At 48.4% G+C, this 20908-nt stretch overlaps 1 protein-coding gene across 2 annotated transcripts in view; it reads right to left on the bottom strand.

Annotated features, from left to right (window-relative positions):
- Positions 1 to 17124, bottom strand: part of EFHD1 (EF-hand domain family member D1) — a 76435-nt gene extending 59311 nt beyond the window's left edge. The window contains exon 1 of one of the 2 annotated variants that reach the window (XM_025404634.1): positions 16957 to 17124. In XM_025404634.1, coding sequence (XP_025260419.1) covers positions 16957 to 16970 — 14 coding nt within the window. In that variant the 5' untranslated portion in view covers positions 16971 to 17124. Of the gene's footprint in view, positions 1 to 5739; positions 5746 to 16956 lie in introns of those variants that run through there. The other variant, XM_025404633.1, reaches the window with a different exon arrangement.
- Between the last annotated feature and the right edge of the window lie 3784 nt (positions 17125 to 20908).

The following is a 20908-nucleotide window of genomic DNA, read 5'->3' as shown; positions in this document are numbered from 1 at the left end:
GGCTGCTAGTGCCCAGTGGATAGCCCCAGGCACTAGCTAAATGGATTTCTCCCCATCTCTTTTATTAGCCAGATTGTGTAAATGAATCCCAGCAAGCCAGACACAAGGGTACCCCCTGGCAGAGGCCCTGGAACCCCTGTGTTGGCACAGCTGCCGGAGAAATTCCTGGCAGAGAATCAGAGAATCAGGCATCAAGAACGGGGGAGCTTTTAAACCTCAGACTCCAGGCGCCAGGCCAGACCCACAGGCTCCAACCCCCAGGTGAGGCCTGGTTCCCAAAGCCCCCTGTGGCTCCTGTCATCCATATCTGCGGTCTGGGGGGCAAGCTGGGGCCGGGGGACTTTAGGGACTTGCTAGGGAGCACCCCCAGAGGTCCGATTAGTTCAGACCTGAGTTCCCTGGGTAGGCTCAGCTGCCCACAGGCTCAGAGAATCAAGAGACCAACAAAGGATTCCAAAAGAAAGAAAATATCAGTCTTATTCCTCACCCGACAGGAGCAGCAAAAATCCTACAGGGCTGGAGGGAGGGAGAGCAGACCCCACCCCCACAGCCCCGGGCATGGCTATCAGAAGACGACCTGCCTGGCCCCATCTTGTCCCCACCCATGCCCTTCAGGGGCTGGCACTGCCCTAGGAAGCTCCATCCTCCCAGCTGTCTGTCCCTACATCCGGTCAGTCAACTCTTGGTTCCAGCCCCTGGGGTGATTCTGCTCTCTCCTCCCCTTCTCTGCAGAGGCCTCCACACAGCTCTCACCTGGAGGGAACACAGGAGGCAATGCTTTCCTCTGAAGGAGCTCAGCCCTCTGCCCACCTGTCCTCCCCTCACTCACACAGGCAGGAAGGACTGGTCCAAGACAGCGCTGTCCAACAGAAATAGAATGAGCTATTTCTTTTCTTTTCTTTTTTTTTTTTTAAGACAGAGACTCACTCTGTCGCCCAGGCTGGAGTGCAATGGCATAATCTTGACTCACTTACAACCTCTGCCTCTCGAGTTCAAGCGATTCTCCTGTCTCTGCCTCCTGAGAAGCTGGGATTACAGGCACCTGCCACCACTCCTGGCTAATTTTTGCATTTTTAGTAGAGATGGGGTTTCACTGTGTTGGCCAGGCTGGTCTCAAACTCCTGGCCTCAGGTGATCCACTCACCTTGGCCTCCCAAAGTGCTGGGATTACAGGCATGAGCCATCACACCTGGCCTTAGAATGAGCAATTTCATTTGTAATTTTGAATTGAAAATTTTCTGGGCCAGGTGCCATGGCTCACACCAGTAATCCCAGCACTTTGGGAGACTGAAGTGGGAGGATGGATTGAGTCTAGGAGTTTGAGACAAGCCTGGGCAACATAGTGAGACCCCATCTCTACAAAAAATTAAAAATTAGCCAGGTGTGGTGGCACACACCTGTAGTCCCAACTACTCGGGAGGCCAAAGTGGGAGGATTACTTGAGCCCAGGAGGTCGAGGCTGCAGTGAGCCCTGATCGTGCCTTGCACTCCAGCGTGGGCAACAGAGCAAGACCCTATCTCAAAAAAAAAAAGAAAGAAAGAAAGAAAAGAAAAAAGAAAATTTTCTAGTGGCCACATGCTTTTAAAAGTAAAGGAAGAAAAATAAAACAGGTGAAATTAATTTTAATAACATTTCATTTAATCTAATATATGTCCAACATTATCCCTACATGTAATCAGTATAAAAATATTAATGAGATATTTTACATTACTTTATTTCATGCCAAGGTTTTGTAATGTAGGGTGTATTTTACACTTGCTGCTCATCTCAATCAGACCGTCCACATTTCAAGCACCTGATAGCCACGTGCAGCTGGTGGCAACCTCGTGGAATAGCTCAGGCCCAGAAGGCAAACCGGAGCAGCTGCTGCCTCTCCTTCAACCCTCATTGAAGAGGACATCCCACCACCGAGCAGCTCTGCTCAGGCTTCGTCTCTGGCCTCCACTACTTCTCCTCTGAAACCTGCCCCCCTCATTACTCCCTCCCTTCCCGCCAAGGTGTTCAGATTCACAAAAATCTGAGCCAGGCTCCAGGGATGCTAGGCCTAGGGTCTAAATAAATGAAACCCACCAGTCCCAGTTCCCAGATGTCTTCCTCCCCACCCCACCCCTGGCGAAATGGAGCCTCGCTCTCATTGCCCAGGCTGGAGTGCAGTGGTGTGATCTCGGCTCACTGCAACCTCTGCCTCCCGGGTTCAAGTGATTCTCCTGCCTCAGCCTCAAGAGTAGCTGGGACATGGTGGTGCACACCACCATGCCTGGATAATTTTTGTACTTTTAGTAGAGATGGGGTTTCACCATGTTGGCCAGGCTGGTCTGGAACTCCTGACCTCAGGTGATCTGCCCACCTCGGCCTCCCAAAGTGTTGGGATTACAGGTGTAAGCCACCGTGCCTGGCCCCAGATGTCTTTTATTGTCAAGTCTGGGTCCTGGGCAGCAGGAATTTCGTGGTAGTGGGTAGGGCTGCCTACCCTTTGTAGAGAGGGGTCACGTCCAAAGTTAAAAGGTTTGCCTCGTGCTAGGCACCTGCTGATGGGAGCATTTCTTAAGGAAGTTTGGGGAGATGATACTTCATTTAATTCCCCAAATTCTCTGACAATTTTAATATACAGCACAGGACAAATTAACCTTTTGAGTTCTGGTAATAATAATAAACTATCCTGGCTTTTCCCTTTAGACACAGCCAGGAGCCCTCTGTCATGGGCACAGAATCATATAAATCATAGAAATCCTGGCTCTGTCACTCAGAGGCTATGTGACTTGGAGTGAGTTACTTAACTTCTTTGAACTTCAATTTCCCCGTATATGCAATAGAAATAATGCCAACCGGGCCAGGCACAGTAGCTCACGCCTGTAATCCCAGCACTTTGGGAGGCCAAGGCAGGTGGATCACCTGAGGTCAGGAGTTTGAGACCAGCCTGGCCAACATGGTGAAACCCTGTCTGTACTGAAAATACAAAATTAGCCAGGCGTGGTGGCAGGTGCCCGTAATCCCAGCTACTCGGGAGGCTGAGGCAGGGGAATCGCTTGAACCTGGGAGGTGGAGGTTGCAGTGAGCTGAGATTGTGTCACCAGACTCCAGCCTGGGTGACAGAGTGAGACTCCATCTCCAAGAGAAAAAAAAAAAGAAAGAAAGAAAAAATGAAAGAATACCAACAACAAGACTTAGAAGGATGTTGTGACGATTGATGGCCTGTAAAGCAGTTAGCTGTTCAGTGAATGGCACTCTGCTGTGTCCCGGTTGCTACGGGCTCAGCACAGGTGGTGGCTGAGGCTGGGGATGGGGGAAATTGGTTCCAGCCACCAGGGATTCTCTGTGTACTCCTTTCATATCTGCAGGCACAGACTAAGCCAGTTTTGGAGGAAGCGCCTTGCAGCCTTCACCCACATCCCTGCTATGCAGACAGCCACTCAGCCCTTCATGATTTCAAAAGCCCAGAGCAGTCAGGGTGGTTTGGAAACAGCAGGGAGCCATATTGCTGCCTGACAATGACTTCCATTTTGATTTTTGGAAAACCTTGGCCTTAGCAACTGCTTCCATTCCAAATTGGCTGTGTGGTTCAGCTCTTCCTCCCCTTCATTCCTTGCCATCCTTGCCCCTCCCTCTTAGAGAACTCTGACACTCCCTCACCCAGTCCCAAATTCCTCCTATATTCCTAAGCAGATTCCCCCCCAGAACGCGGAACCCAGGTCCTCAGCCTTTGTAAGAATTTGGCTGCTGCTTGGGAATTATGGCCTGTGACATCCTTAGACAAAGGCCCAGTGGGTCTGGAGATGAGCAGGGATGGTTTGACTTTTTCAGAATCTCCAGCAAAACATTCACCTACTTACAGTTTCAGTTAAGAGCAGTCTGTTCCAAGAAAGTGTATTTCAAGATTTAATTTAATTATGTACACTTAGAGAAGGTATCTTCAATAAACGTATCAAAGTATCCAGAATCTTAAAGGAAAGGGAAGCTCTTACAAAACAATAATAAGGCCTGGGCAACATAGCGAGACCCTGTCTCTACCAAAAAAATCAGCCAGGAGTGATGGCACACATGTGTAGTCCCAGCTAGTCAGGAGGCTGAGGCAGGAGGATCGCTTAAGCCCAGGAGTCCAAGACTGTGATGAGCTATGATTGCACCACTATGCACCAGCCTGGGAGACAGAGAGAGACCCTGTCTCTTTAAAAAAAAAAAAAAAAAAGATATCATTATGCTAATTAGCAAATCAAGTTTAGGTTATTGATAAAGCTATGGATCACAGAAAGACTTGTATTAGCCACATCTGGAGTGAGACCCTGCTGATATGATAGTGGCTGATACCCCTGGAGCCTATGCATTCTCTTGTTTTTTAATATATATTTTTTATTTTAATTGAGTCAGGGATCTTGCTCTGTTGCCCAGGCTGGAGTGCAGTGGCCTGATCATAGGATCATAGCTCAATGCAGCCTTGAACTCCTGGGCTCAAGTGATCCTCCCACCTCAGCCTCCTGAGTCTCTGGCATTACAGTTCCAGACCACCGCACCAGGCTCCAATTCACCATTTTGATGTGCACAATTCAGTGGCATCCAGAGTTTTCCTAGTGTTGCGCAACCACCACCTCTTTCTAGTTTCAAAACTTTTTCATCATTCCAGAAAAATACCAAGTACTTCCTTAAGAAATCACTCTTGACCGGGCACGGTGGCTCACGCCTGTAATCCCAGCACTTTGGGAGGCTGAGCCAGGTGGATCACCTGAGGTCAGGAGTTCCAGACCAGCCTGGCCAACATGGTGAAACCCCGTCTCTAATAAAAGTACAAAAATTATACGGGCATGGTGGTGGGCACCTGTAGTCCCAGCTACTCTTGAGGCTGAGGCAGGAGAATCCCTTGAACCCGGGAGGCAGAGGTTGCAGTGAGCTGAGATCACGCCACTGCACTCCAGCCTGGGTGACAGAGAGAGACTCCATCTCAAATAAATAAATAAATAAAATAAAATTGGTTTATTTATCTTTCTACTGTTGAGTTATAAGGGTTTTTAGAATATATTCTTTTTTTTTTTTTTTTAAGACCAAGTCTCGTTCTGCTATCCAGGCTGGAGTGCAGTGGTGCAATCTCGGCTCACTGTAACCTCTGCCTCCCAGGTTCAAGCAATTCTCCTGCCTCAGCCTCCAGAGTAGCTGGGATTACAGGTGCCTACCACTACATCTGGCTAAATTTTTGATTTTTAATAGAGATGGTCATGCCTGGTCTTGAACTCCTGACCTCAGGTGATCCACCTGCCTCGGCCTCCCAAAGTGCTGGGATTACAGGCGTGAGTCACCATGCCCAACCCTAGCAGCATTCTTGATATATACTGAGTTAAGGGGTAAGTAACCGGCATACACATAACATTTCACTGTTGATGCTGAAGTTTGTTAAAGTACCTACATTGCAGTAAAGAAGCAATTCATAAAAGTGGTGACTTTGTCACTTCTGAGACTAGGTGATAAAAGGCCACATGGCCTTGCCTGATGGGGACACTTGTTTTGGAACTCTGAACCACCTCGAACGGAATCTGATTGCTTGGAGGCTGCCATGCTGAAAGTGCCATATGGAGGGCTCCAGTCAACAGGCCCAGAAGAGCCCGTCCTTGGGCCATCCCAGCCCAGGTGCCACACGCGTGAGTAAAAGCGTGGTCTTGGAAGTAGATTATCTGTCTCCAGTCCTTCCAGCCCTAGTCACTAGGGTCACCTCCAGATGAGGCCTCAGACATCCTAGTGCAGAGAGGAGCAACCTTGCCTGTGCCCAAACTTCTGACCAGGGAACACAGGAACATCACACAATGGTGGTGGCTGCTTTATGCCACTAAGTTTTTTGTTTTTGTTTTTGTTTTTAATTTATGGTAAATTACAGGTAAAATTTACCATCTTAACCATTTTTAGGTGTACATTTCAGCAGTGTTAAGTACATCCACATGACTGTGCAACAGATCTCCAGAGCTTTTTTATCTTGTAAAATTGAAATTCTTACCCATTAAACACCCACTCTCCATCCCCCCTTCCCAGCCCTAGGCAACCACCGTTCTACTTCTGTCTCTCTGAATTTGATTACTTTAGGGACCTCGTATAAGTGGCATCATGTGGCCAGGCATGGTGGCTCATGCCTGTAATCCCAGCACTTTGGGAGGCCAAGGTGGGTGGATCACCTGAGGTCAGGAGTTCAAGACCAGCTTGACCAATATGGTGAAACCCCATCTCTACTAAAAATACAAAAATTAGCTAGGCGTGGTGGCATGTGCCTGTAATCCCAGATACTCGGGAGGCTGAGACAGGAGAATTGCTTGAACCTGGGAGGCAGAGGTGGCCGTGAGCCGAGATTGCACCATTGCAATCCAGCCTGGGCGACAGAGCGAGACTCCGTCTCAAAAAAAAAAAAAAAAAAGAAAAAGAAAAAAAAGGTGATATCATGCAGTGTTTGTCCTTTTGTGACAGGCTTACTTCACTGAGCATGTCTCAAGGTTCATCCACGTTGTCTCAGGTGTCAGAATTTCCTCCCGTCGAAGGCTGAATAACACTGCGTTTTCTCTATACCCCGTGTTTGATTTCTCCATTCATCTGTCGACAGACACTTGGATGGTTTCCACCTTTTGGCTGTGTGAGTGATTCGGCTATAAACACGGCACGCCACTAAAATTTTGATTCTAGGTGTTGTTATACCACAACAAATGGCTGGAACAATGTTGCGCCTCAATAAAAATGTATTTTAGGGGCTGGGCGCAGTGGCTCACACCTATAATCCCAGCACTTTGGGAGGCCGAGGTGGGCGGGTCACCTGAGGTCAGGAGTTCAAGACCAGCCTGACCAACATGGAGAAACCCCATCTCTACTAAAAATACAAAATTAGCCAGGCGTGGTGGTGAATGCCTGTAATCCCAGCTACTCAGGAGACTGAGGCAGGAGAACCACTTGAACCCGAGAGGTGGAGGTTGTGGTGAGCTGAGATTGCACCATTATACTCCAGCCTGGGCAACAAGAGTGAAACCCCATCTCAAAAAAAAAAAAAAAAAAAGGAAAAGAAAATGTATTTTTAAAATGACTACACTATGTTTTAAAAAGTGTTCCTCAGCAAAGCCTTCCTTCAAAGGTCAGGCGACCTGCAGACTCTCAGGGAATGCAGCCTCATGATCTCTTGAAGAAACAAAGCCCCTCTGTGCCTGACAGTACCATCCAGAGGTCAGTCCACATAAACAAGAGCAGGCAGGGAAAAGTGCAGAAGGTCGAGGTGAGCACCAAATCTATTTAAAAGTAAAGGCAAAAGAGGAGGGAGAATTATGGTTACTCTGGTGCATATATACAGTATCAACCTTGACCTTCTAAGAAAAAATGTGTAAATATATATACATACTATAGTTGACCCTTGAACAATGCAGGGGTTTAGGGGTGCCCCCCAACAGTAAAAAATCCAAATATAACTTTTCATTCCCCAGCAGTTAACTACTAACAGCCTGCTATTGACAGAAGTCTTGCCTTTAGTATAAACAGTCAGTTAACACATATTTTGGGCCGGGCGCGGTGGCTCAAGCCTGTAATCCCAGCACTTTGGGAGGCCGAGACGGGCGGATCACGAGGTCAGGAGATCGAGACCATCCTGGCTAACACGGTGAAACCCCGTCTCTACTAAAAAAAATACAAAAAACTAGCTGGGCGAGGTGGCGGGCACCTGTAGTCCCAGCTACTCGGGAGGCTGAGGCAGGAGAATGGCGTAAACCCAGGAGGCGGAGCTTGCAGTGAGCTGAGATCCGGCCACTGCACTCCAGCCTGGGCCACAGAGCGAGACTCTGTCTCAAAAAAAAAAAAAACAAAAAAAACAAAAAACCACATATTTTGAGCTGTGAGTGGTGGTGGGTGCATGTAGTCCCCTCCACCTGGGAGACTAAGGTGGGAGGATTGCTTGAGCCCAGGAGGTGGAGACTGCAGTGAGCCATAGTCCTGCCACAGCAACTCCAGCCTGGCTGTCAAAGAGTAGCTGGGATTACAGGCAGGCACCACCACGCCCGGCTAATTTTGTATTTTTAGTAGAGATGGGGTTTCTCCATGTTGGTCAGGCTGGTCTTGAACTCCCGACCTCAGGTGATCCGCCCACCTCAGCCTCCCAAAGTGCTGGGATTACAGGTGTGAACCACTGCGCCCGGCCCCTAAAATACATTTTAATTGAGGCGCAACATTGTTCCAGCCATTTGCTGTGGTATAACAACACCTAGAATGAAAATTTTAGTGGCGTGCCGTGTTCACAGACGAATCACTCACACAGCCAAAAGGTGGAAACCATCCAAGTGTCTGTCGACAGATGAATGGAGAAATCAAACACGGGGTATAGAGAAAACGCAGTGTTATTCAGCCTTCGACGGGAGGAAATTCTGACACCTGAGACAACGTGGATGAACCATGAGACATGCTCAGTGAAATAAATACAAATCATTTTTTTTTTGAGACAGGGTCTCACTCTGTCACTCAGACTGGAGTGCAGTGGCACAATCCCGGCTCACTGCAGCCTTCGTCTCCTGGGCTCAAGTGATCCTCCTGCCTCAGCCTCTCAAGTAGCTGGGACTACAGGTGTGCACCACCATACCTGGCTAACTTTTGTATTTTTTGTAGAGACAGGGTTTCACCATGTTTCCCAGGCTGGTCTCGAACTTCAGGGCTCAAACAATCCACCTGGCTCAGCCACCCAAATTGCTGGGATTACAGGCATTAGCCACTGCGCCTGGCCAAATGATTTTTAAAACTAAAAATAAAAACATTTTAAAAGACCATTCAGCTCCTTTGCTGGAACCTGTGACTCCACAATTGCCAAACAATCCACTCATTCTAATTCTGGAGGGGATTAGAAAGCAGACATATTTGGTGGGTTCTGTGTATTACACACTGCTTTCCTACAATAAAGTCAGCTACAGAAGAGAAAACGTTATCAAGGAAATTGTGAGGAAGAGAAGCTCTACTTACCATTCGTTATGTGGAAGTGGATCATGGCAAAAGTCGTCACCCTGGTTGTCTCCCACATTGAGTAGGCTGAGGAGGAAGGGGAGAGGTTGGTCTCACTGTCTCAGAGAAGGCAGAGGGTTAAGAGGTGGAGGAGGTGGGAGGAGAGGCAGGCACACTCAGGGTCTCTTTTATTGAAAAAAAATCTGTGTATAAGCTGAGGCATGCAGTTCAAACCCATGTTGTTCAAGGGCCAACTGTATTTAGAAATATATGTGTGTGTGTGTGTATAGGTGTGTGTTTGTATATATGTGTGTATATGTATGTGTGTATATATGTATGTGTATATGTGTGCATGTATGTATATATGTGCATATATGTATGTGTGTGTATATTTGTGTGTGCATATGTGTATGTATGTGTGTATATTTGTGTATATCTCTGTGTGTGTATATATCTCTGTGTGTGTATATATGTGTGTATATTTGTGTGTGTGTGCATATGTGTATGTATGTGTGTATATTTGTGTGTGTATGTGTGTATATGTTTGTGTGTGTGCGTGTATATTTGTGTGTATATTTGTGTGTGTGTGTATATGTGTGTGTGTATATTTGTGTGTCTGTATATGTGTGTGTGTGGTTCCTCTTTGTCCCTGTGCAGTAGTCCATTGGATGGATAGTCCACAATTTGCTTATCTACTCATTATTCATGGTGAGCATTGCGGTTGTTTTCTATTTTGGGACTATTACTTGTAAAGCTGCTGTGGAAATTTTCGTCTCTGTGTTTGAGTCTTTGTGTGGACATGTGCTTTTTTCTCGAGACAGAGTCTTGCTCTGTTGCCCAGGCTGGAGTGCAGTGGCGTGATCTCGGCTCACTGCAACATTTGCCTCCTGGGTTCAAGCGATTCTCCTGCCTCAGCCTCCTGGGTAGCTGGAATTTCAGGTGCATGCCACCATGCCCAGCTAATTTTTGTATTTTTAGTAGATATGGGGTTTCACCATATTAGGCTGGTCTCAAAATCCCAGGCTCAAGTGATCCACCCACCTCGGCCTCCCAAAGTGCTGGGCTTACAGACGTGAGCCACCACACCTGGCCTGGACATATGCTTTCATACATTTTTTTGTGTGGGGGAAAGGGGGTGATTAATTACCTTAGAATGGAATAGTGTATGCTCTAAATGTTACATTTCAATTTTTTTAAGAAACTGGCTGGGTGCAGTGGCTCACACTTGTAATCCCAGCACTTTGGGAGGCCAAGGTGGGTGGATCACCTGAGGTCAGGTGTTCGAGACCAGCCTGGCTAACACAGCGAAACCCCGTCTCTACTAAAAATATAAAAATTAGCTGAACGTGGTGGTGTATCCCAATAGTCCCACCTCCTCGGGAGGCTGAGGCAGGAGAATTGCCTGAACCCGGAAGGTGGAGGTTGCAGTGAGCCTAGATCACGCCACTGCACTCCAGCCTGGGCAATAGAGCGTGACTCCATCTAAAAAAAAAAAGAAACTACCAAACTGTTTTCCAAAGTGGTTGCGCTCTTTTCTATTTCCAACAGCAGCGCATGAGAGCCTGCCTTGCTCCCTATGCTCACAAGTCTTGGTATGGTCAGCCTTTCGGACTGCAGCCACTCCAATGGGGTGGAAATGGTATCATCTCGCTGTGGTTTCAAGGGCCGTTTCCCTTATGGCTGCTGATGGGGTCCGTTTTTCATGTCTCTAGTGACTTTCCACATATCTTCTTTGATGAAATGTTGATTCAAATCTTTTGCCTATTTCTGTTGAGATGTTTGTCTTATTAATCAGTGGGTTGTAAAAGTACTTTATATATTCTGAATACAAGTCTTTTACCAGATATGTAGATTGTGAACCTTTTCTCCCAGTCTGTGGTTTGTTTTTTAAAATGTTTTCTCCCAGCTTGTGGGTGTCTTTTGAAGCCCATGCTTGTTTTTAATGTCCATAAAATATCCAAAAGAGGGAGAAATTCAGTGTGGAGATGGTGCTCCAGGCCTAGCTGATTGGGTATTGCTCAGAAATTAGGATAAAGCAAAGTTGTGAAGCTACAAACTGACATTAAGCTGGGCACAGTGGCAGGCTCCTGTAGTCCCAGCTACTTAGGAGGCTGAGGTGGAAGGATCGCTTGGGCTCAGGAGTTGAAGATCAGCCTGGGCAACATAACAAGACCCCTTCTAAAATATCCCAAACTCTGACATCATAACCCATGTCTGCTGTTAAGGTTTCCACATTTTGGGTGGGCTAGACAGGAAAAGAGCCTAAAAGGTAAAGGCCAGGCTGGCTCATGCCGGACACCTAACCCCCTGCTACCACATGCTGTTTTCCACACTGGTTGCTGGCCTGTGGGAACCTGCACAACTCAGGGCGACATGGCCCCAGGAAGTCTTCAACAGGCTGCCCCCTGCTGGCTGCTGTGGGAACCACATGGCAGATGGCTTCTGGTGTCCCTGGCTGGTTGGTGGGAACCCTGAGGCGGGGGCCTCTCACCTGCCCTCTCTCTTGGGCATGGGCAAAGGCTTCCTGTTGGCAGCACAGGGCTGGAACAGTTCTTGCCTTAGGGGTATCAGATTTCCTTCGTTCTTGGCATCTCTGAGGTTTGGGAAGACAAACAGACCTGTTCTGCCCCGGGGAGGGAGCTGCAAATGCAAAAGAGGCTCCATCACGTGGTGCAGAGCTGGGGGCACCGCTGGCCCACCCATCCCTGTCGAGTCCTCTGACCCATTTCTTCATTTCTCAGGTGACTGGAGTCCTCCAGTTATAGAACGTCTTATTGATGATGAGAACTCCCATGGACCCCTCTCAAGATCCACTGTGGGCCAAGATGCAGAGCTGGGGTCTTCACCTGGCTTTAGCGCTTCAGAGAGACCCAGGAGGGATGCTTTCTAATTAGGATGGCCACCCCCACCCCTACTCCAGGATGCTTGTTCTGTCAAGAAGCCCCTGGAGGCCGGGCACAGGGACTCACGCTTGTAATCCCACACTTTGGGAGGCCTAGGTGGGAGGATCTTTCAAGGCCAGGAGTTCAAGACCAGCCTGGGCAACATGGTCTCACATTGTTGCCCAGGCTGGAGTGCAATAATACAATCATAGCTCACTGCAGCCTCAACCTTCTGGGCTCAAGGGACCCTCTCATCTCAGCCTCTTGAGTATCTAGGACTATGGGTGCACACCACCACGCCTGGCTAAGTAAAAATAACATTTGTAGAGATGAGGTCTCATTATGTTTCCCAGGCTGATCTTGAACTCATGGCCTCAAGTGATCTTTCCACCTCTGCCTCCCAAAGTGCTGAGATTACAGGCGTGAGCCACTATGCCCAGGTTAATGTCAGTATTTTCTTTTAGACAGGTCTTGTTCTGTCACCCAGGCTGGAGTACAGTGATGCAATCATGCCTCACAGCAGCCTCGACATCCCCAGGCTCAGATGATCCTCCCACCTCAGACTCCTGAGTAGCCGCGACTACAGGTGCATGCCACCACACCCAGATAATTTTTAAATTTTTACAGAGATGGAGTTTTGCCATGTTGCCCAGGGTGGTCTCACACTCCTGAGCACAAGCAATGCACCTGCCTCAGGTTCCCAAAGTGCTGGGATTACAGGCGTGAACCCCCACGCCCTGCCGGCCCAGTATATTTTTTTGGGGCCAGGGGACGGAGTCTCACTCTGTTGCCCAGGCTGGAGTGCAATGGTGCCATCTCACCGTAACCTCCACCTCCCGGGTTCAAGCAATTCTCCTGCCTCAGCCTCCTGAGTAGCTGGGATTACAGGCGTGTGCCATCACACCTGGTGAATTTTGCGTTTTTAGTAGAGAACTGTGTGTTACTCCCTACGGAATGACAGGGGCAGGGTCCTGACCGGGCCCTCTCTCCTCAGTGGCTGACGGAGCTCGCCTGCCCCCACTCCCCAGATAGGCCCAGCTTCAGGGATGGGAGGAGGGCTTTCTGTCCCCAGAGGGGCACTCCCACACCCAACCTCCACAAGGAGCTGATGGCTGGTGGGCCTGGGGCCTCAGCCTGGCAGAACAAACCTGCTCTCACATAAACGAACAGGGACAGACAAAGGTAACCCTGTCTGAAGAGTCCCTATTTCCCCAACTCGGGCTTTGGAGAACAAACCCAGAAGGATTACGCAGCCCCTCTTGGCATGTGGTGGGATGAGCACTGTGCCCTGAGCCCTCTCCTTTCACCTTTGGGATTTAATGCATGTGTGAGGGTTGGAGAAGGAGCCAGTGTTTCGGGGACACTGCCACTGTCATTCCACAGGGAGCAACCACAGTGACCTTGGTAAGTATCAAAGGCAAACGGTGCTTCTCCCACATTACTCTCTCCTCAGAGAAAGTAGACCCGGAGGAGCCTCAGCCTCCGCTCCCCTGGCCCTGCCCCTGCAGATGCCTCAGGGCAAACCCGGAGTGTTTGTGTTGTGTGCCAAAAGGAAAGGTCGGAAAGGTGAGGATTGATTGTGTGTCGAGACTGTTTCCGTCTCATCTTGGGTGAGTCTCACATCAAAGGAGATGCATGGGCTGGGCTGAAGGTGAAGGAGCAGGAGGCCTTTGGGAGTGGAAGAGGCTGAGCGTGGCTCAGGTGAGGAGGCCGAGACTTCCTCCTTGGCTGTCTCTGGGTTTAACTCTGGTCAAGACAGATATCCTTCCTACTGGGGAGGGGGGCACTTAGAGAAGCTTTAGTCAATTCATCTCTGAACCCCTGGTACCCAATACCATGCCTGGCACACTTAGGCACTGTAACAAAATGATGGAGGAAGGAACTAATGAAAAATTGAAGTGAAAATGTATATTTCACTTAACCTTGCCTTCCCTGATCAGACTGTTTGCAAAAAAGGACGCTTCGTTTTCACTTTAAGAACTCATGCATCTTGGCCAGGCGCAGTGGCTCATGCCTGTAATCCCAGCACTCCGGGAGGCCGAGGCAGGCAGATCACCTGCGATCAGGAGTTCGAGACCATCCTGGCCAACATGGTGAAACCCCATCTCTACTAAAAATACAAAAAAATTAGCTGGGCATGGCGGTGGGCACCTATAATCCCAATAACTCGGGGGGCTGAGACAGAAGAATCACCTGAACCCAGGAGGCAGAGGTGGCAGTGAACCGAGATCACACCATTGTACTGCAGCCTGGGTGACAGAGCAATAATCCATCTAAAAAAAAAAAAAAAAAAACTTATGAGTCTCATGATTTAAACATTTTTTTGGTCTTGTAATAGAAGAGATTCATCCATTCAAATGTATTGTGATAGTGATATGTTTGAAAATGCTTTTTTATTTTATTTTATTTTTTGAGAGAGTCTTGCTCTGTTGCCAGGCTGGAGTGCAGTGGCATGATCTCGGCTCACTGCCCCCTCCGCCTCCTGGGCTCAAGTGATTCTCCTGCCTCAGCCTCCTGAGTAGCTGGGACCACAGGTGTGGGTCACCACACCCAGCTAGTTTTTGTATTTTTTAGTATAGATGGGGTTTCACCATATTGGCCAGGCTGGTCTTGAACTCCTGACCTCATTTTCCGCCTGCTTCTGCCTCTCAAAGTGCTGGGATTCCAGGCGTGAGCCACTGGGCCAGGCTGTTTTCTGGTTTTTCTTTCCCTCTCTTTGCTATACTGATCAAGTATTTTTTTCTCTTTTTCCCAAGTACAATTGGTCCTCCATTTCCATGGGATTCAAGCAACCATCGATAAAAAATATTCAGGAAAAAATATAACAATAAAAATCACACAAATAAAAAGCAATACAGCAGGACAACTATCTACATAGCATTTACATTGTATTAGGTATTATAAGTAATCTAAAGATGATTTAAGTATATGTAGGTTATATGCAAATACTACACCAATTTATTTATTTATTTTGAGAGGAAGTCTCGCTCAGGCTGGAGTGCAGTGGGGAAATCTTGATTCACTGCAAGCTCTGCCTCCCGGGTTCAAGTGATTCTCCCACCTCAGCCTCCCGAGTAGCTGGGATTACAGATGTGCACCACCATGCCCAGCTAATTTTTGTATTTTTAGTAGAGACGGGATTTCACCATGTTGGCCAGGCTAGTCTTGAACTCCTGACCTCAGGTGATCTGCCTGCCTCAGCCTCCCAGAGTGCTGGGATTCCAGACGTGAGCCACCATGCCCGGCCTACACCAATTTATATAAGGGACTTGATACCACGGATTTGGTATGGCAGTCCTAGAACCAGTGCCTCCTCAGATACTGAAGACTGTAGTTCCATATTATCTTGTTAGTGGCTATCTTAAATTCATTTTATTTGACTTTTAATTAATTAATTTAAAAAAAAAAATAGAGACAGGGTCTTGCTATATTGCCCAGGTTGGTCTTGAACTCCCGGGCTCAAGCAATAATCCTGACTTGGCCTCTCAAAGTGCTGGGATCATAGGCGTGAGCCACCATGCCTGGCCCTAACCTTAAATTAAAAAATAAATAAATAAATAGAATTTTAGCCTATATTTTCTTTCCTTTTTTTTTTTTTTTCTTGAGATAGGGTCTTGCTCTGTTGCCCAGGCTGCAGTGTAGTGGCACAATCACAGCTCCCTGCAGGCTTGATGCTGGGCTTAAGCTATTCTCCCACCTCAGCCTCCTGAGTAGTTGGGACTACAGGCACATGGCAGTATGCCCAGCTAATTTATTTATTTATTTATTTTTGAGACAGAGTCTTGCTCTGTTGGTGGTGCGATGTCGGCTCACTGCAGCCTCCGCCTCCCAGGTTCAAGCAATTCTCCTGCCTAAGCCTCCTGAGTAGCTGGGATTACAGTTGCCTGCTACCATGCCTGGCTATTTTTTTTTTTTTCTTTTGAGACGGAGTCTCGCTCTGTCGCCCAGGCTGGAGTGCAGTGGCGCGATCTTGGCTCACTGCAACCTCTGCCTCCCGGGTTCACGCCATTTTCCTATCTCAGCCTCCTGAGGTAGCTGGGACTACAGCCACCCGCCGCCACACCTGGCTACTTTTTTATATTTTTATTAGAGACAGGGTTTCACTGCGTTAGCCAGGATGGTCTCCATCTCCTGACCTCGTGATCCGCCCGCCTTGGCCTCCCAAAGTGCTGGGATTACAGGTGTGAGCCACCGCGCCTGGTCTTTTTTTTTTTTTTTTTTTTTTTTTAGTAGAGATGGGGCTTCACCATGTTGGCCAGGCTCGTCTTGAACTCCAGACCTCAGGTGATCCCCATCCGCCTCGGTCCTCCAAAGTGCTGGGATTACAGGCGTGAGCCACCACGCCCAGCCCGCCCGTCTAATTTTTAAATCTTTTGTAGAGATAGGGTCTCACTATGTTGCCCAGGCTGGTGTCAAAATCCTGGGCTCAAGTGATCCGCCTGCCCTGGCTTCCCTAAGTGCTGGAATTATAGGCATGAGCCATTTAGAAATAAAATGGGCCAGACGTGGTGGCCTGGACCTGTAGTCCCAGCACTTCGGGAGGCTGAGGTGGGAGAATCGCTTTCGCCTGGGAAGTGGAGGTTATAAGTGAGCCGTGATCGCGCCACGGCAGCATGGACGACAGAGCCAGACCGTCTCAAAAGAAAAACAAAATAAGGGGGGGAAAAAAGTTCTGATGTGTCCCCAGATTGGGGTGTGCCACTGAGGCCCATTCCACGCACTCCAACTTCAAAGATGTGGGTCGGTGCAGGTGAGGAACCTGCTCAGGGCCCCCCAGCCCCAGCGCCGGGTCTCCCCACGCCTGGGAGGGGAGGATGGCGGTGAGTAAAAAGGGAAGGCTTCCCCATTCACTGACATTCCAGGGAAGGACGATGGGGACTTCAGCACACTCTGGGATTGCCGGAGGCTGGTGTGTCTCTCAAGCGTTTTGAGTTTAGATTCTCTGGGAGACCAGCCAGAGCCCAGAGAGGCTTAAAAGCCCAGCCGATTGCAGACCGCGCGGGGCAGGGAAGCGAGGGCCGGGAGTGCCCTCCGGTGGCGAAAGTCAGGAATTACCACGCACCTATTCCGGACCAGAGTAAAAATCGCCTGGAAAACGTCGAAAATCGTAGACTCTCAAGGGTGAAAGGGGATTTAAAGAGTACTTACTGCAACTCTCCCATCGTATGTCTGGGGACTCTCAACTTTATAGATCTTGACCTTCACAGGGACAGTACGGAGAAAGGCAAGCAGCCGCCAAGGACGGGGTATCCCCCTGCACTCAGCGGGGCTCCCGGAAGTCGGCCTGGGGCTGAGCCAGGCGTCCTCCAGCCTGGTGCTGGCGCCTGGCGCGCCCTCTGCTGGATGCCGTAGCTTTGTCAGTGACTCGAAATTTGTTCAGAACCGAATTTTTTTTTTTTCTTAGTCTCGCCCTGTCGCCCAGGATGGAGTGCAGTGGCGCAATCTCGGTTCACTGCAACCTTCGCCTCCCAGGTTCAAGCGATTATCCTGCCTCAGCCTCCCGAGTAGCTGGGATTACAGGCGCGCAACACCACACCCAGCTCATTTTTGTATTTTTAGTAAAAATGGGGTTTCACCATGTTGGCCAAGCTGGTCTCGAATACCTGACCTCAAGTGATCCTCCCACCTTGGCCTCCCAAAGTGTTGGGATTACAGGCGTGAGCCACCGCACCTGGCCCGGAACCGAATATCATACCCACAGCATTTTTTTCAAGTATGCATCCATTCATTCAACAAATGTTTATCGATGACACCCCGATTGTCACAGTATCAATGACACTGTGATTCCTGCTGGAGATTCAAGGACATACCTGGCCCCAGTTCTTGGACTTGAGGGAGACAGAATAAATTGTGATAAATGGCCAGGATGAAAGAACAGGGCAGAGAGAACACTTCACCCTTAAGGAGCCTGACCTACTTAGTCCAGGAGGTCCGGGAGCGCTTTCTGTAGAAGACGACGTTACTCCTGAATTAAACAATGTCAGGCATTGGTGTGTAAAGGGTGGAGCTTCCATCCAACCAGGTGCTAAGCTCACTGCAGCCGCTGTCCGCTGACCGGCAAGCTGACCACAATGCAACATTAGGTGAAATCAGTTTACCAAGAGGGAGAAGAGGCAGAATCTCAGGCTGGGCACGGTGGTTTACACCTGTAATCCCAGCGCTTCGGGAAGCCGAGGCAGGCAGATCAGATCGCTTGAACTCAAGAGTTCACAACCAGCTCGGGCAATATGGCCAAAACCCATCTCTACAAAAAATACAAAAATTAGCCGGGTGTGGCAGCATGCGCCTGTAGTCCCAGCTACCTGGGATGCTGAGGTGGGAGGATCACTGGAGCCTGGGAAGTCGAAGTTGCAGTGAGCACCACTGCACTCACTCCACCTTGGGCAACAGAGTGAGACCCTGCCAAAACAGAACAGAACAGAACAGAATCCCACTTTGAAATTTCATCAGGGACTGTTATTTGGGGGTCATTTTAAAAGACAAATTTAAGAACGGGCGCAGTGGCTCATGCCTGTAATCTCAGCACTTTGGGAGGCTGAGGCGGTTGGATCATGAGTTCAGGAGTTCGAGATCAGCCTGGCCAACATGGTGAAACTAAAGATAAAAAAAAAAGAAAAGAAAAGAAAAAAATAGCCAGGCATGGTGGCACATGCCTGTAATCCCAACTACTCAGGAGGCTGAAGCAGGAGAATCTCTTGAACCTGGGAGGCGAAGGTTGCAGTGAGCTGAAATCGCACCATTGCACTCCAGCCTGGGCGACAGGGCGAGACTCCATTTCAAAAAAAAAAAAAAAAAGGAAAAATTCTGTGATCTTTGTCATTGCTGTGTCAGTTTATACTGTCTGATTTTTCTCCAGGCTAAAGGTCGCCTTTTCCTTCTTTCTCCTATTTCATGTAATTTTTTATTGGATGTCAGACATTGTGAAATGTATGTTTTGGGTTGCTGGAGTTTGTTGTGATCCTCTCAAAGAGCACCGAAACATTTTTAGGCAGTTAATTTACATGCAGATCATTTTGATCTTTTTTAAAGAGGTGGAGTCTTGCTCTATTGCCCAGGCTGGAGTACAGTGGTATGATTATAGCTCACTGAAGTGTCAAACTCCTGGGCTCAAGTGACCCTCTTGCCTCAGTCTCCCTGGTAGCTGGGACTACAGGTGCAAGCCATCATGCCCTGGTAATTTTTAGTAGAAATGAGGTCTCACTTTATTGCTCAGGTTGGTCTCGAACTCCTGGGCTCAAGCGATCCTCTTGCCTCTGCTTCCCGAAGCGCTGGGATTACAGGCGTGAGCCAATGGGCCTGGGCATATAAGCCTTGGTTTTAAGATAACTCAGGATTGGTCTGGAATAGGCTATCCTCTCTGGCTAATTTAATCCTATTTTTAAGGTGTGGCACTTCTGGGCTCTCTACCCCATGCGTTCAGTAAAATCTCTTCACTCTGGCCAGTGCACTGGAACACCAGAACTATATAACTGTAACTTCGTGCCTACTGACCAGTCTCCCTCCATCCCCACTGTCCTCCCCAACCTCTAGGACTAAACTTCTATGAGACCAACTTTTTTTAGATTCTACATGAGTGAGATCGTGCAGTATTTTCCTTCCTGCTCCTGGCTTATTTCACTTAACATAATGTTCTCCAGGTTCATACATTTTGCTGCAAATGACAGGATTTCTTTCTTTCTTTTCTTTTTTTTTTTTTTTTGAGACAGTCTCACTCTGTTGTCCAGGTTGGAGTGCAGTGGTACAATCTCGGCTCACTGTAACCTCCGCCTCCTGGGTTCAAGCCATTGTCCTGCTTCAGCCTCCTGAGTAGCTGGGATTACAGGCGTGTGCCGCCACACCTGGCTAATTTTTTTTTTTTTTTTTTTTTTTTTTATACAGAGTCTTGCTCTGTCGCCCATGCTGGAGTGCAGTGGTGCAATCTCGGCTCATTGCAACCTCCGCCTCCTGGGTTCAAGCCATTGTCCTGCCTCAGCCTCCTGATAGCTGGGATTACAGGTGCCCGCCAACATGCCCAGCTAATTTTTGTATTTTTAGTAGAGATGGGGTTTCACCATGTTGGTCAGACTGGTCTCGAACTCCTGACTTCATGTGATCCACCTGCCTTGGCCTCCCAAAGTGTTGGGATTACAGGCGTGAGCCACTGCACCCGGCCCTAGGTTCTTATGTTATTTAATGGATTATAATTTGTTACTATCATTAATTTTTTGTTTGTTTTTTCTTTGATCTGTTACCCAGGCTGGAGTGCAGTGGCACGATCTTGGTTCACTGCAACCTCTGCCTCCTGGGTTCAAGAGATCCTCCCGCCCAGCGTCCTGAGTAGCTGGGATTACAGGAGTGTGCCACCACGCCCAGCTAATTTTTGTATTTTTCGTAGAGATGGAGTTTCACTGGGTTGGCCAGGCTGGTCTCAATCTCCCAACCTCAGGTGATCCACCAGCCTCTACCTCCCAAAGTGTTGGGATTACAGGCATGAGCTGTCGCATCTGGCCTTATTAGTTATTTTGATCCTCAGATTGTCCCAGATTTGGCTACTTAATGTTGGCTTTTCTGCATTTCTTTTTTTGAATCGGTTTCTCACTCTGTCACCGGGGCTGGAGTGCAGTGGCATGATCATGGCTTACACCAGCCTTGATCGCCTGAACTCAAGCTGTCCTCCTGCCTCAGCCTTCCCAATAGCTTGGACCACAGGCATGTGCCACCATGCCCAGCTAATTACATTTTTTTTTTTCTCTCCTAGAGATTGAGTCTCCCTATGTTGCCCAGGGTGGTCTTGAAATCCAGGGTCAAGCTCCTCCCACCTAGGTCTCCCAAAGTACTGGGATTACCGGTGTGAGCCATTGTGCTCAGTCGAGATTATTTATTTTTAACTGTTGATTAATCATTCCAGGCCCTTTATTGAATAATACTTTTTTCAGTGATTTGAGATATCGCTGTATCATATATTAATTTTAATATGTACATAAGGTCTGTTTTGGAGGTTTGCTTCTTGAAGAATCATTTAGAAGTGAAATAACGCATTGAGCAGTTGGTCAACTGATTTCTCCTCTGTTGCGGGGCAGCCTCAGACTCAGGGGAGGGGGACAGGTGTCCAGAGCAAAGT

This window comes from Theropithecus gelada, chromosome 12, assembly GCF_003255815.1.
Source record: "Theropithecus gelada isolate Dixy chromosome 12, Tgel_1.0, whole genome shotgun sequence".
In the NCBI taxonomy this organism is placed as follows: domain Eukaryota; kingdom Metazoa; phylum Chordata; class Mammalia; order Primates; family Cercopithecidae; genus Theropithecus; species Theropithecus gelada.
The sequence above is the reverse complement of the archived record's forward strand: the minus strand, read 5'-3'. Positions and strand labels throughout refer to the sequence as shown.